At 34.6% G+C, this 16,595-nt stretch overlaps 1 protein-coding gene, 1 long non-coding RNA gene and 1 pseudogene across 3 annotated transcripts; 2 read left to right on the plus strand and 1 right to left on the minus strand.

Annotated features, from left to right (window-relative positions):
- Nucleotides 1–922: 922 nt before the first annotated feature.
- LOC143581347 (guanosine nucleotide diphosphate dissociation inhibitor 2-like) lies at nt 923–6,962 on the plus strand. Its single transcript, XM_077064169.1, has 13 exons — nt 923–1,080; nt 3,679–3,741; nt 3,835–3,918; nt 4,007–4,114; nt 4,215–4,387; nt 4,767–4,878; nt 4,979–5,059; nt 5,161–5,223; nt 5,294–5,395; nt 5,475–5,599; nt 5,722–5,932; nt 6,016–6,090; nt 6,735–6,962. Exons 1-13 carry the CDS (start codon nt 994–996, stop codon nt 6,783–6,785), a joined length of 1,335 nt encoding a protein of 444 aa, XP_076920284.1. The 5' UTR covers nt 923–993; the 3' UTR covers nt 6,786–6,962.
- A 937-nt stretch (nt 6,963–7,899) lies between these two features.
- On the plus strand, nt 7,900–11,360 carry LOC143581348 (ankyrin repeat protein SKIP35-like; annotated as a pseudogene). Its single transcript, XR_013143806.1, has 4 exons — nt 7,900–8,114; nt 8,286–9,095; nt 9,164–9,596; nt 10,399–11,360. The product of XR_013143806.1 is annotated as an ankyrin repeat protein SKIP35-like (transcript).
- Nucleotides 11,361–12,667: 1,307 nt separating this feature from the next.
- LOC143581352 (uncharacterized) lies at nt 12,668–14,635 on the minus strand. The gene is made up of 2 exons (XR_013143807.1): nt 14,521–14,635; nt 12,668–13,347 (listed from the first exon to the last, which is right to left on the minus strand). It is a non-coding gene; the product is annotated as an uncharacterized LOC143581352 (long non-coding RNA).
- Between the last annotated feature and the right edge of the window lie 1,960 nt (nt 14,636–16,595).

Genomic DNA, 16,595 nt, shown 5'->3' on the forward strand with positions numbered 1-16,595 from the left:
TTACTATAGACAGGTGATGTCTTAATTCCTATAAACTCACCAACCAATATTGTTGACGTTTTTAAGTATGTTTTTTAGACAACTAATCAAGAGTCCCGTTCCACAATATGTCTATGTTTACATTCAACCGGCCTGTTTTGTTGTGGAGTGTAAGGGCATGAAATACGGTGAAACGTTCCATTATCTTCAAGTAATTTCCGAACCTTATAATTCAAGAATTCAGTGCCACCATCACTTTGGAATACCGTTATCTTACATGAAATTGTGTTTGAACAAACGCATAAAAACTTAAACACATCATAGAAACCATATTTAGCTCATAAAGGATAAAACCACATAAATCTGGAATAATCATCAACAAATGTGACATAATAACGATAACCATCAACAGAGCAAATAAGTGACGGTCTTCGCAATTCACAACGGATTAAATCAATGAAAAATCAAACAATCTCCTTACCAAATAGGCATGAGAAAGATTCTACAAACAATGAAAAAGTTACAAACTAAACCCCATAAAGAATTAACATATACAAATACATAACACAATTAAATTTAAAATACACGAGAAAGCTCAAGTTGATCTAATAAATGATCATATGACCGTTGTGAGATCAGGAGAAGCGACAAACATACCTAATCAGGATTTCTTTTTTTTTTTCCCCGAAACCGAGCCCTACAAAGCGGTGTTCCTTCCAAGACTGAGCAGCATCGCTGCCCATCCCGTAAACGCACCGTCGCCTTACGTAATACGTATTCAGTGTCACTCAACTTGAAGGACTAACTTCGTAATTAAACAAAAATAGAAGCCAAATGTGTTGGTCTTCTTATATTCCCCCACGAAGCAAAGCATCTATGTGTTTCTTCGGTGATATATATATAAATAAATCCAATCCCATAAGTTTACTTTCTTTTGAACAAATAAACAAACCCTACCTGTACTGCATCTCATCCAGTTTACTTTCTTTCTTTCAATCGCCGATTCGATCCGCCATGGATGAAGAGTATGACGTCATCGTCCTCGGTACTGGCCTCAAGGAATGCATCCTCAGCGGTCTTCTCTCCGTTGACGGTCTCAAGGCATTATCATCATCATCATTTCTGTATTTGAATTCATAAATCGGACATCTGTAACTTATTTTTTAAACTTATATCTCGTTGATTTGTAGTTACGAATCTGTTATGTGAAGAATTGTAGTTGATTCGTTGTTTTAGGTCAACATTTGCGGTCGATAGTTTGTACGGATGATCAGATCTGAAATGATTGATTAGGTGTGTATGTTATGTTAAAGAATGATCTGATTGCGTGTTGTAACGATCCGAGGCTTTTGTGATATGAGTGCTTTGGAGTAATTTTATGCTTTGTGAGTTTTTGTGTTAATTGAGATTTGGTTAGTGAAAAGTTGTGATTAGAGTTGAGAAGTATAAGGTGGGTTGTGAATCTGTTGTTTTGCTAATTATGATTTTGTGCTAGTTAAATGTCGGTTGATGCTAAAGTTGACGGTGTGTGAAATTGTTAGACGTACGTCAGTTGGATTTGAACTGCCTGTTATTTTGTTAATTATAATTTTGTGCTAGTTGAATGTCTGTTGATACAAAAGTCGGCAGTGTGTGAAGTTAGTTAATGTATGCGTCAATTTGGATTTGGATTGTTAACTGTCTGCTATTTTGCTAGTTATAATTTTGTGCTCATTAAATGTCTGTTGATACAAAAGTCGGCAGTGTGTGAAATTAGTTTATGTATGCGTCAGTTTTGGATTTGAACCGTGAACCGTCTGCTATTTTGCTAATTATAATTGTGTGCTCATTAAATGTCTGCTAGTATGTGATGATTTTGTTATTAATTGACGGTGATGGAGTTTATTAGAGCTGCTGATCTAGTGAGATTTGATTTTTGGAATTCATTTTTGCAACTAGATGACACTACTATTAAGGTTAAAAAATGATTTATATGCATTTTTGAGTTCTGAGATTATATAATAAAACAGAATGATAAATATTTTAGTTGAGTTTGTAGTTTTGTTGTTTAAAAGAAGACAATTTTACAGATAAACATATTTTTATATCACTATTTAATACGTTAAGGTGAATTTTAAGTAAACAGCAGTACAGTACATCAAAACATCATCTAGAGCCAATCTTTTATCTCGATTAATTTTCACGTATGCTAGTGTTTTAACCTTTTTAGTACTTATACGGCTAATAATCAACGAAGGTACCCACAATCTTTGTATAATTTGTCTAAATACAATAATTACTGCAGCTTTTTATGAGTTTTCAAATAAATTATTATGTGAATAAAGTATGCCTTCATCTTTTACAATGGTTATCATAAATATTTATATGCATGTAATCACTTTTAGATGTGTTATATGTTATTTGGTTAAAGTTCTTTTTTACGTCAAAAAAAGTTCTATTTGACTTGTAATCTGATAAGATGTTTTTAGATCATGAAAAAACGTTGTTACGCATGCACGTGTGCGTGCATGTGTATACACGTACATATCATAAAGATATTTTTACGTTAACTTTCTTTCTAATTGCAAAACATAGTAAATAGTTGTATCGGTTATTTTTATTCTGTTATGCTGTGTAAGGCTAAGAATTATGTTTATTTTGATGGATGCAAATATAGAAATATATATTCAAGCTATATTGAGACTTTTGAATAACAAATACCTTTTTTGAACAAATGCATTCAATAAGGGTTTCGTATTTAATGACTACAGTATGTTAAGTTTATGGAACTTTATATCAAATGTAGTGCATATGTTTTCTTTTTATGTTTTGAAGGCTAATTTTTAACTTCAACTATTAGTTAAAACTTAAGTTTTTTTTTAAAAGAAATTCTGATTGTTTTTTCCATGGTTGTCACTATCTACATTTTCTACAATCTTTTGACTTGGTAAGTCGTGGTTTTTGGACTTTTCTACCTTCATTTATGTGTTAGGTTTCTTTTGTATTTTATTATGTAGTTGGTGGAACCGTTGAGTTGGTATTATTTTGGTTAAAGTTGATTTTATAGAATATAAATTTGCTGAACTGAAAATATGTTACTTGCCAACGGTATTATTTTGGTTAAATTTGATTTCATAGAATATAAATTTATATATTTGAAAATCTGTAACTTGTCTAATGCATCATGGTTAATACATGTATCGCTACGATATTTAAGGTATCAGCGACTATAAATATACTGAATGTAAGAATAAGAAGGAAACGAATACAAACAGAGACTGTAATATACTTGTTCACTTTAATATTGCATATTAAATCATCCACACACAAACATTGAAGCAATGACTTTAGGTTTGCCGAATGATGTTTAGTAGTATGATCTGAGATTTTGGCATTGTTTAAATTTAATTGCTGTGTTCTTAATCTATTAATCTGTAGGCTGTCTTACAATTTGTATTATATTAGTTCCGTAGAAGATATTTTTTATTGAAATCTTGGATTTTATCTGCTTATAAAGAAGTATACAATCTCAATGTGTTCTTCATTTGACATGAATTTAGATGTACACTGTAGTTTTTTTGCACACTTGTTACACATGTTTTTTGATGTGGTGCACATGTTAGTGAGTTTGAACTGTTATTTATTTTCAGTACAAAGTGACAATTTTCATGTTATCGGCCAAATAGATTAATGGCCTCTTACACTTTGTCTGTAAATCAGGTTTTGCACATGGACAGGAATGATTATTATGGGGGAGAATCAACCTCGCTCAACCTTATTCAGGTTTTGTTTATTAAATCTTGTTTAATATGATGTCTAAACTCTAAACACTGTTTGGTATAGATTTTAGTAACATAACCGATTCAACAATTACAGCTGTGGAAGAAATTTAGAGGAAGTGATAAGCCTCCAGCTCACTTAGGTTCTAGCAGAGATTACAATGTGGACATGATCCCGAAGGTATCTATATCTTGTTAACTTTTCTTTTTCTGGCTCTAATTCTTTTTCTATTTTTATATCAGCTTATGATGTTTTTTTATTTTGCAAGTTTATAATGGCAAATGGGGCTCTGGTACGTGTCCTCATTCACACCGATGTCACAAAATATCTGTACTTCAAAGCAGTGGATGGCAGTTTTGTTTACAATAAAGGAAAGGTATGTTGTTTGTGTCAAATAGTTGTGATTTCTACCTGCTTTTTTAACAACTGTCAATTTCCTGATATTTAAGTCTTACTTGATAATTTTAACTGCATAGGTGCACAAGTTTCCTGCTACTGACATGGAGGCCCTCAAGTCCCCTCTGATGGGTATCTTTGAGAAGCGTCGGGCCCGCAAGTTCTTCATTTATGTTCAGGACTACAACGAGAATGATCCCAAAACACACGAGGGGATGGATTTGACGCGAGTGACAACTAGAGAGCTTATTGCGTATGCTTCTTGTTTTTTAAGATTAACTTCTTATAGTTACTTCTGATTTATCCTGCATTATACTATGCGAGATTTGGTTAATTGAGTTATATGGTGCTTTCACATAGATGCAAAAACGATAGAATATCTATAGAGCCTCTAGACTCTTTAACAAATAAATAAATAAGTCATCAATCATTGGCTTAGCATACAGCTTGACATTGCATTATATTACTGGGAGATGCATGTTTGATTTCTGTATTTTATGTTTTTAGTGTGGCATAATTTACACGTGTGTTAGATTAGTAAAGTAATTTTTTCTAATTAAATAGAGTTATATTGATGTAGGTGCTAATTAATGGCTTTTGTAAACATTACTAATAATATATTATTTTTTCAGTAAGTACGGTCTTGATGACAACACTGTGGATTTCATTGGCCATGCTTTAGCTTTGCACAGAGACGATCGCTACTTAAACGAACCTGCTCTGGATACAGTGAAAAGAATGAAGGTATTAACATTTTATCAATTATCAATTTCCGTCATTTGTCTTATAACGTGTTATAAGTTTGGTTATAACGAATTGATTTTCAATGTTACTTCCGCACTAGCTCTATGCTGAGTCACTTGCGCGTTTTCAAGGAGGGTCACCTTACATCTATCCTTTGTATGGATTAGGCGAGCTTCCTCAGGTGCAACTTTCATGCTACATTTTTTATAATGCTAATTTATTTACTTGTAAAATAATATTACTAATTTCAACCCAATGTTTCATTCTATTATATTTTTGTAGGCCTTTGCTCGACTTAGTGCTGTTTATGGTGGAACCTATATGTTGAATAAACCTGAGTGCAAGGTATCCCATATCAATATATTCTAGATTTTAATGATTTTGGTCACTAAGTTATCATTTAAAAATATATTAGGTTGAGTTTGATGAAGAAGGCAAGGTTTGTGGTGTCACTTCAGAGGGTGAAACCGCCAAGTGCAAGAAAGTCGTTTGTGATCCTTCCTATTTGCCTAACAAGGTATTATAAAATCATGTTAACTTTATATATTTTTTATAATAATTCTTATTCAAATTTATTTAAGCATGATTGATGACAGGTGAGAAAGGTGGGCAAGGTGGCCAGAGCAATTTGTATTATGAGCCACCCAATTCCAAACACAAATGACTCTCACTCAGTTCAGGTTATTCTGCCACAAAAGCAGCTGGGTCGCCGATCAGACATGTGAGTTTAAACACAATATCTGAATAGTTAATAACTTAATATTTTTACATTTATCTTGCTTCATAAAAAAATATCAACTAAAAAAAAATAAAAATATATGATTTGAAATTTGAATTCTGCAGGTATCTCTTTTGCTGTTCATACTCTCACAATGTTGCTCCAAAAGGGAAATTTATCGCGTTTGTATCTACAGAGGCAGAAACTGATCAACCTGAAATCGAGTTGAAGCCGGGGCTTGACCTTCTCGGTCCTGTTGATGAAATCTTTTATGATGTTTATGATAGATACGGACCAGTCAACGAGCCATCTTTGGATAATTGCTTTATATCCACAGTAAGATTTTATAACAACTCATTACCTATACTTAATTTTGTTAAATAGTATCTGGTTGTAATTCTTTTTCTTATGTTCAATAGAGCTATGATGCTACAACTCACTTTGAGTCAACCGTGATTGATGTGCTCAACATGTATTCAATGATCACAGGAAAGGTATGTAAATACTTCTGTTAAATAAAGTTTCATTCTTCTGAATTGTTAACAATTTTAAAGGCTATACATGGTTATGGCTATGGGCTACTTTTAACTTGATCAACCTGTTTCTTTTTCAACCATTTATTATACTGTTGTTAAGATGAAGTTTCAATCTTTTTTATGATAGAACAATTTAAAAAACTGTAAACATTTGGTTATGGCTATGGGCCACTTTCAACCTGATCAACCTGTTTCTTTTTCAGCCAAGTGAATGTTATTATTATACTTGCTTTAAAGTTGAGATTCTATCTTTTTTAATAAAATATTTTAAAAGGCCATAAAACATTTAGTTATGTCTATGGGCTACTTTTAATTTGATCTATCCGTTTCCTTTTCAGCCAAGTTAATATATTATTATACTTGCTTTAAAATAAATTTCAATTTATTTTTATATAAATCAATTTAGAAGGCTGTAAACACTTGGCCATGGCGTACTTTCAACCCGAATCAGACTGGTTCTTTTTCAGCTATGTTTTAAAGTTTACTTGTTTAACCTGTTTCACCATAAAAAAATACCCAATTCAAACACTTATTACATAATCAGGTCCAACATTGAGACCCTTGATTTTCATAGTTGGTGCTAACACGTGCGTGTTTTGTAGGTTCTTGACCTGAATGTTGACCTAAGTGCTGCAAGTGCTGCTGAAGAGTAGAAAATCGAGAAGTATGTTGTTTCTCTATATCTACAAAGACTGGTGGAAAAAAAACTTCACTTTCAGTTTTAAGTTTTTTACTTTCAAGATATTATCTGTACTTTTGTAAAATGTGACTTGTGGTGTGCAAATCCGTTCTTATTTGTTTTTCACAATTCTAGATGAAACTTATAGCTATTGACCCATGATATTGAGCTATTTAATCTGAATAGCTCGATCATGGTTTATGATTAATCAATCGGGTGGGCTTTGGTTTAGAGTGGAATTTGGGTTTAAATCATGAAGAAATGTTTAATGGGGCTTGTATTATCGGTGAGAATCTCTGTAAAAGTGGGACCCAAGGTGTAAGCAATCTGCACTCGTGACCCCAGATGGCCATAACTTTATGGTGCGACGAGTCATTGTAGAATTGAATCGAGGCCAAACATGTCACTGTTTACATTTTAATGCGTTTATAACGGGGTCTCTACATGTCATTTTAAAAGTATCCATTTTTTACTAAAAGAAAACCGTTATATTCTTTATTTTAAAATAAAATTTATTCTTCAACTACAAATAGTTTTTCTAATTACAATTTTATGTAAAAACTTACTAGGGTTTCAGTTTTAAGTACAACGAGAAAGTCAAGCAATTAACACTAAAAAGGGTATTATGTGACTACTTTGCCCCCCTTTTCTGTAATATTCACTATAGCAATGAAAATCAATTACGTACGCACATGTTATACGTGTTTTATAGTTTTCTATTTAAGATATACGTGTTTCACAGTTTTTTATCCAAAATCAATTTCATAATTGTCACCAAACACCCCTTAAGCTATATTTATTTTTGATTAAACACCAAATTATACGCGTTTATCATATAAATATCTTAGCCTAACCCATTCATTTCACTAATCCAAACCAAAACACGTTTTTTCAACATTATAATCACATTAACCCAACCACAAATGACAAAACCTACCCAAAAACATAAACTCAAAATTAAAATCCAAATCAGTTTGTTTTAACCTAACCACCACCACCACCACCACCACCACCACCTATTTTACCTGCGTACAGTAAAAATCGAAAAACATAAACCATTATAATATTATATTATATTTTTATGATAGAAAAATCCAACAATTTGGGCTCGAAAACAACAAGAGGAGAGAGAGAGAGAGAGAGAGGAGTTGGGAAGGAAAGGTAAAGGTGAGGCAAGAAACTCATTTCATTTCCAGAATAACCAAACCAAGCCCTCTCTCACACACGCACTCTCCTTCCTTCCTCAACCCTAGCTGCTAGCTAATCATATTATTATTTTTCATTCATTCCATCAATCAATCAGGTTCACTTTTTTTTCGTATTCCGGTTGCCTTATTCCTAACCCTAACAATCTCTCTCTCTTTCTTCCCGATATTATTATTATTGCTTTTTAATTATCAAAGTTTGTGGTTAGTTTATTTTTCCGGTTTTATATTTTTATATTTTACGTTTTGTTTGTTGCTTCTTCTCGCAGATTATGTTAACCTAGATCTGGTTTTGGTTGGTGGAGAGATATGAATCAAGGTTTTCTCTAATATTTTTATTATTATTATTATTAACGGATTCGATCGAAGCCGAGGAATCGGAGGATTTGGATATCGTGATGCATTCCGCTGCTGCTGCTTCAAGTGATTGATTTGTTGATATCAAATTAACGAATCTGTACTTGTTAATTGGAACTAGAAATGGATAAGAAGAAAGTTGTGGCGGCTGTGGGAGACAAGGACGCCTTGTTCGTGTTAGGGATTCATGGAACCCATGACGAAATGGAACCCGATCATCCGAATAATGATGAAAGTTTAACATGTAAGTCCGACGAAAGGGATGAAAATGAAAAGGTTGATGTTGTTAAAGAGCATGGCGGTTGTACTTGTAACGATGGGAGTAAGCTCAAATCCAGCTTGTTGACTACCGGTTCGGGAGTTACTAATGTTGAGAAATGTGGTCAAGAGAAGAAGCTTAGTAGGCAAGATCGGATTGAGCTGGGGCGGTTGTATCAGGGTGCTGTGAGTTCACATGATTGGGAGCTTGCTGAGAGCTTGATATCGTTAGTGGATCCGCAAACGCTTAATGATGCTTTGTGTATTTCACTTGATTCGATTTGGTTCTTGACCACCCATCAGGAGCTTGATGGGATCACTGGGTTGATTAAGACGATAATCTCCAACGGTGCTTCTGACTTCACGAGAGCGGCTCTTAGGACTTCGTTCTTAGCATCGTGTGTTTCAGCATGTCAAAGCCGAACGATGAGCCTTGCAGACACTGTTTCTGTTATGGCACAACGGTAATATTTATCACGTCATTTTTAAATTGATAATCTTTATTAAATTAACAGTTGTGTTTTGTTATCAGTTTACATGAGCGATTACAAGAGTGTAACGGAGATGAGGTTTTGAAGGCGGAAGCTGGTGCTAAGGTCCAGAAGTTCACGGAATGGGCTTTGAAATGTATAGGGTTTCATTCCCGTTGTCAAGGGAACAAAGATAGGGTTAACCACAACTCTGCTGTTCAAGTTCAGTTGCAGCTGTCGGCTTTCAAGACTTTCTTGGATCTAGCTGGCAATCATCTAACCGGAAAGGACTTCACGGAGGCGTTTGATGCAGCTTGCTTTCCGTTTACTCTTTTCTCAAGCTCATTTGATCCTGGTTGGGCTTCAGGCATGTCTGCAACTGCTGTTCAAGGGCTGCTAGCTATGTTGGTAGAAGGTGGTGCAGATAATGTTAATCAATGCTTTCTTGAAGCTTCACGGTTCGGAAGCACAGAACTTGTTCGCATATTGTTACAGGTAACCAGAAATATATAGGCTCGTAAATGAGCAGAACAAACACGAATGAGGCATGTTCGTGTTCGTTTATTTTAATCGAAAGAACGATCGAAAACGAACAGTACGTTGAACAGGGGGCTTTTGTTCGTGTTCAGTTGTTAATAATTTGAGTGTGTTTGTGTTTGTTTATGTTTGTTCATTACTAGTATAAACGAACATAAACGACTCAACGTAACTGAACATAGATTAACAAACATAACTGAGCAAACACCAATTAAGAAGTAAACGTGAACATCAGTCTGTTGGGCCTAGAAACTTAATAAAACTGATCTAAATTATGATGGGGGATGTTTTAATTACATAAAACTTGACTAAATTGTAATGGGCCTAAATATTAATGAATATTTGAACAAATGTAAACTAACGAATCTACACAAACGTAAACTAACGGAAATACACAAAAAGTTTCGAACCTAAACTAATGTTGACGAGCATTAATGAACGAACAAGACATGTGTTCATGTTTGTTCATTAAACTAAATGAACAAAAAGTTTCGTTCATGTTCATTTGTTTAATAAATTAATGAACATAAACAAACTTTTCACCTAACGCTTAATGAATGGTTCACTGACTTATTGGTTCGATTTCAGGCTTAATCACTTACAAATATAAGAGCATTATTGTTTGTTTATAACAGTCATAATTGGACTTTTACTTCCAATAATGTATTTGTATACATAGGGTTTTGTTTATCATCTCATTCTTTTGCTTACTTGTATTTTCATTTTTGTCTTTGTGCCAAATTGGGAGTTGACTTTTTAGATTGCTCAAAGGAACAGTTTGGATGTAGATGTTGACCTGGCATTGGGGTTTGCTTCCCACTACGGAAAAATAGGCACCATGGAATGCTTAGTGGAAGAAGGAAACGCGATGGCCTTTTTAGGCCTGTTAATGAGAGCCGCTGAACGGGGCTGCATGCAAGCGGTCCAATGGTTTGTGAAACGAGGCTGCAGAGACATGGAACTTTGTCTAGCTTTAACAGCCGCCACATCCAGCAGCCAAGTCGACATCGCCGCCTATCACCTCCCACACGTCCCACAACACGTCCTGGCGGCACTCAGCATTGAAATCCTCAAAGCCGCCGGCGAACGAAGCGGCGGGTCCCTCGATGGTGTCGCCTTTCTCCTACAATCCAACTTCCTTGGCGACCCAGTCGCCACATATGCAGTGGCCGACACCATTTCCAGGTCAGACGACGACTCAGTCGCCCCTGAGCTGCGTGACTCTTGCATGAACAGTGGTCGGAGGCGGCTTTCTTAGACGGGTTGAAACAAGGTCAGGTCCATTACTATAACCTGGTTAGCATCTTGAAATGCGGCGGGTCGCCCATATGTTTAATGGATCTGCCTGGCCCGTTAAGGGTTGCAATAGCGTACCTGCCACTGTACGGGGAGTGTGTGAAGGCGGGTGGGTGTTTGTTGTCCCAACAACTAAGGGGGCAGTTGGTGGAAGCGGTTAAACGGTTGGGTGGTGTAGTGTTGGAGGGGGCGGGCCAGGGGCAAGAGCACTTGGCTGTTGTAGAGCAGCATCTTCCTCCATTTTTGCTTCATGCATGAATGATGATGAATGAAACATGTTGTTTAAGAAGAAGAAATTTTGGATCTTTGTGGGTCCTGTTTTTAATGAATCTATGTCAAATGATCATGTACAAGTGATATGGCAATAGAGATTTGTGAAGAAGCTTCATGGAATCAGTCAGTCTTTTCTTAATAATCATATATCATGGTAGGCGGTCATAAATTATAATCTGTTGAAACCCTCTGAACCGAAAAGGCTGACCGGCTTGGCCTGTTTAAAATATATATTGTCTGGTTCACAGTTCGGTTTTATCGGTTTAGTGGTTTATGATTCGGTTTAAAGTTTGGAACTTGGAACTGCCTGTGTAGACCGAATCAGCCGTTTTAACATTCATGATTTAATATGTTTTTCTTTTAAAAATACAAAGTTATGTATGACCGTGGTTAACTATCAGGCACAAAATTTTCGTCAAAACCAAGCGAATTGGATCAACAAATGCGTGCAACACAACTTGAGGTCCGACACCTAAATATTAAGGGATCGGTTCTAACAGTTAATTTGTGACCTTAGACAAGTTGTTGGGTCGACCCGCCACCAATTTCATGGAAAACTCACTTAATGCACTCTTTGAATTTCAGTCCCCTTTCTCTAAGGTCACAAATTAACCTAGTTTTGTTTTCGTTTCTATATTTCCCTTTTTTTCCCTGGTAATTGCTTTTCCGTTTAGATAAATGAGCAGTGTAAGCAGATTAGGGCGTTCATGTAAACATCGAAATCTATTGAATGTTTAAAACATCTAAGTTGAAGCAAGTTAGTCAGTTTAGCCGGTTTAAGACTTATATTGTTAGGTTTTGACGTTTTGGTGGCATACAATTTGGCAGACTTTAATGTTTTGAACTAGAGTTGCAAGACGTGTAATAGTTTGGTGATTTGAGATTTAGTTTGATTTTTTTATTTTTTTTTTCTTAAGTTAGAGGGGGTAAAATAGACTTTTTGCATCAGTTTAACAAAAAATTTAACGGTAACCACTCGAAGGACCAAAGTGTATTGAGTTAAATGGAAAGTAGGTACTATAGTCATAATTTATCATACTTGATGAAAGTTAAAATTTTTTACATGCCGCATGGACTACATAGTTTTGGAAAGGGGCGCGATGGAATATACTATTGTGGTAGCCGAAACGGCGGATTCCCAAACTAACTAATTTTATCTTTATTTTTTATAATTATACTAAAAAATACTATACTTTTTATTTTCTATCAATTAAATAATATTCTTTATACTTTTATCATTACATTTTTTTCTTTAATTCACTCATAAGTCATAACCACTTTTAAAAAACATTAAAATAAAACTAGGTGTACAATATTACTTCAAATTTAAATCTCTTTATCTCCTCTATTCACAATCACTTACCACCGCTCTATATAATATAACTCACAATAATATGGATCGACAAGATATGAAGTACTTGTCGAGAATGCTCTAATCACAGATCGTCAACAAATAAATCTAATGTATAAAAGCTGTTTATTTTCAATCAAAAAGCTTATCTCAGGCACAAAATTAACCGAAACAAGTTTTATTACACGTTTACTAAATTACAAATCTCAGAAATAAAATAATGATGAACATTTTTAGCAAGTAACTAAAAGTATATATGATCCTTCTTTACATCTCTTAATAAAACTAACACAAACCATTTTAACCAGAAAAAATGGCCATTCACACCTTCACTTTGTGTCGACTCGTCGCGGGCATGAAGGCGAACGCAGTCAGAACCGCCATTATGAAGATCGGAAGCAGCAACAGCATAAGCGGTGGCGGTGGAAGAGGTGGAAGTATCAGTGGCAGCAGCAGTAATGAAGCTGTCAGTCCTAGTAGCACCAACATTGACTCCATGCTGAAAGAGCTCTTGGATTTTGATTTTGGTTTCGGTTTCGATATCATCATTATTTTATTTCCTCCAAAGTTATTATTGTTTGATGATGATCGGTTATCGTACTGTGCGGGTGTGTTTAGCCCTTGCTGCACCACCATTGTACCGCCAGCGGCTGGTTTATGAGAGTTCATATTCATATTCATTCTTCTGGCTTCCATAAAAGTTATTGATCTACTTAAAGTTTTATTGGTCAGAGTTGTTGACTGATGTTCAAAAGCATGTCAAATTGATTTGATCTGTAGATTTTCAACCTGTAATTCACATATGATATAAGTTAGATCATAAACCTTCATTAATGAAACGGCGGTATAATAATTTAAGATCATTAATTCACTATCACCAAATTCTAAACCTAAAATTGACAGGAATATGCCCATCATTCAGCCGTCCACAGTATACTTAGATGGCCGTTTTGACCAAAAAAAGTCAAACTTTAAAAATTATTGGTTAAAACGATCTTTTAAAAAAAATCTGGACTGACTGTTCTGACTATACGAAAGCCAAACTTTGAAAATTAATGGTCAGTGACTGTTTGAACATTATCCAAATGGTTGTTCTGACCATACACAGGTTTTGTGACTGTGAAAATTATTGGTTAGAACGGTCATCTAACTTTATCCAAACGGCTGCTCGGACCATTGGGGAGCCAAACTTTGAAAAATATTGGTCAGAATGGCTGTTTGAACTATTAGGGGTGTGCAAGAAACCGAAAAAACCGAACCGAAACAAAAACCAACGGTTTGGTTTTATGGTTTTGTAAAAATCGAACCTAACCTAATATCAAGATTTTACGTTTTTAGTTTTTATTTTAAGTAGTTTATAAGAATTTAATATACATGTAACTCAAATACTTTTGACCTAAATGTATAACAATCTATTAGTTAACAATTAACAGAATTATTTCTACCTATATTCATTATTTTCGACAAACTTTCTTTCGGGCCTAAAATTTGCAAGACTCAAATGCAAAAAATCAAAAAAACAAAAGCGAACCGAAACCAAAACGAAACTGAAAAACCAAAACTAAATGGTTTTAAAACTCCAAAAACCGAAGTTTTGGTTTTAGCCCAAAAGCGCACCGAACCACACCACACACCCCCTCGTTTGAACATCATCTTAACGGCTTTCTGACAGCCCGTTCTGACCATAGTGGAGTCCGAAAGACCGTTTAAACTGTTAACTAATATTTAAACGGTCGTTCTGATCAAAGACAGTCAAACTTTAAAAACTTTTAGTGAAAGGCGTCGTTGTAACTATAGACGGTCAAACTTTAAAATTTTTTGATCAATGCGGTTTGAATCTAGAAGGAAGAGATTTAAATATCAAAAGTTTAAATCCATAGATATGATTTGAAACACATGAATGCATGACAACTATCTGAACCTAAACAATCACACAATGAGATTCAATTAATGACACATTACCTGGCAAAAGTTGGATAACGGAAATTGTGAGAGATGGGTTGAATGAGAAGAGAAATGAGTCGATGTGAATAATAATAATAATAATAAGACGGGTATGAAATGATAATCCATAGTTAGGCGTGGAATATGGGGGTGGTCGGGTTCAGTGAATATAGCAAGTGGGATGGTAGAAATGAAACTGTGGGTGGTTTTCTAGACCGGTTCGTCGTAACTGGACCATATCTTTCTTCGGTACTGGTCAATACTCTTTACCGCCTTTTTCACGCAACGTTAACAGTTTTTCAACCATTAATTTATATTATTATGTAATTTCTTAATTTAGTTGTATCATTCTTGATATGTATATTAATTTATTCTTTGAGTTAAGACTGTGTGAAATGGATAAAAGTCCACGACGCCATTATCATAGACGTTGGATCACTTTTGCATGTTTTGGGTGTGAAGGAGCGCTTTATGACGTGCAGGAGGGGCGCATTGGGATAGGCGTGAGCACGACAATGGCAAAACGGGCAAAGAGAGGTGGTACAATGGGGGCATGTACTTCTGCTCCGTCGTGGATTCGACGTGAGTGATGGCACTATGGACAACCGGGCGTTAATCCACCACACCCGGACTAATAGAAGTCACAAATTAACCTATAGGATGTAATGAAATGAAATTGGCTCATTGGTCAGTCAACTCAAGGCTTATTTATCGGGTTATTATAAGTCTAAGCACGCTGGTTGAAGTTGAACATCAAGATTAAAGAAAAGAATCACATCATTGCAAGAGGGAAAAAAAGTGAAAACTACACGTCAACAACATAGGACTTAAAAAATGTCATTAACATTTATAAGATTTAAGTCTTTCAATGTTATTATAACAGATTTGTGTACATCACTAAGTCTTGAACAAAGTTGTATCTTTGTATCAAGACTCGTCTATATGCAACTAAACTAAACCTTAGAATAATAACTTATGTTACTAAAGATTGAGAACTTTTTATATAAAACAAATCTCTATTACATATATTTGTGGGAAAGTTCAAAATATAGCCTACGTTGTATAAGGTTCTTAAGAGTTCGTAACCAAATTTGATGCCTAGTAAGTTCTAGGGAAGTTTTTAGTTGATTTTGCTTTGTTACATAGTTAATTTATTGTTTTCAATCTGTTTACTTGTTTCGAAAAAGAATTCATTATTTTTGTTGATTAGTCAAAGATATTATAATTGAAATTGGCTTGAGGTTGAAATCATATTCATCACTTCACAGGATAAATTAAAACGCGTAATCATCTTGATTCTAACATGTTTTTTAGTTAATATGTATAAGAGGATACTTTTCTCTAAATAATTACACAGCTTCAATTACGTACGATTTATTAAAGAATAGATGTCCTTTTTTGAACGCTCATAGCATACTCTAATAAACCATATATACATGCGTTTAAGTGGATTTGAACCCCAAAATTTTATATTGTCTTTTTTTGTAAGTCATGAAATTTGAAATTGATAACTCTTGTATATATATTTTTTTAAATGACTTATCAAGTATTCTTGAAAGAAATTGATTCAATCTGTCATTATATCTGAATTAAATATACTTACAACTCATTTATATAAAAAATGTGAATTGTATTAAGATTTAAACTTGAGACCTGCTTCTACCTACGTAAATCTTAAAGACCTTATCGACTGTTTTAAGATAATACCTTTGTTATTTTTCTATATGGGAAATTGGTTTTAAATAACCTCAACTATGCCATATTGGCAAATAACAGTCTCAACTTTAAAATTTGGCTAGTGGCGGTCTCAACTAAAGGGGTATTTGTTTTTAACAAACCACGACTAACGGATGTTAACTATGTTAGTGATTTGTTGACGTGGACCATCTTCTTTGGCAACATCACGCCAAAAACCTGCCGGAAACATGCAACTCTCCTCCATTCTCCCTAATATCGTTACATCATCTCCCTCCCTCTTCAAAACACATCAGAAATTAGTAAATGAAGTAGATTTCATCTTCTTCCATGGCCAATCCCTAGATACCAAACCCGATCTTATTTTCAAAAATTCGAAGTCATTGTTACACGATTTA

This window comes from Bidens hawaiensis, unplaced genomic scaffold, assembly GCF_021521415.1.
Source record: "Bidens hawaiensis isolate Kalapana, Puna unplaced genomic scaffold, B.hawaiensis_p1.1 tig00030887_1, whole genome shotgun sequence".
Lineage (NCBI taxonomy): Eukaryota > Viridiplantae > Streptophyta > Magnoliopsida > Asterales > Asteraceae > Bidens > Bidens hawaiensis.

Bases quoted from the DNA above. Each gene is read 5' to 3' on its own strand.
- LOC143581347 (XM_077064169.1), top strand. From the start codon at position 994: ATGGATGAAGAGTATGACGTCATCGTCCTCGGTACTGGCCTCAAGGAA. The intron at 4,879-4,978 runs GTATTAACATTT...CTTCCGCACTAG, and splicing joins ATACAGTGAAAAGAATGAAG to CTCTATGCTGAGTCACTTGC. The intron at 5,933-6,015 runs GTAAGATTTTAT...TATGTTCAATAG, and splicing joins ATAATTGCTTTATATCCACA to AGCTATGATGCTACAACTCA.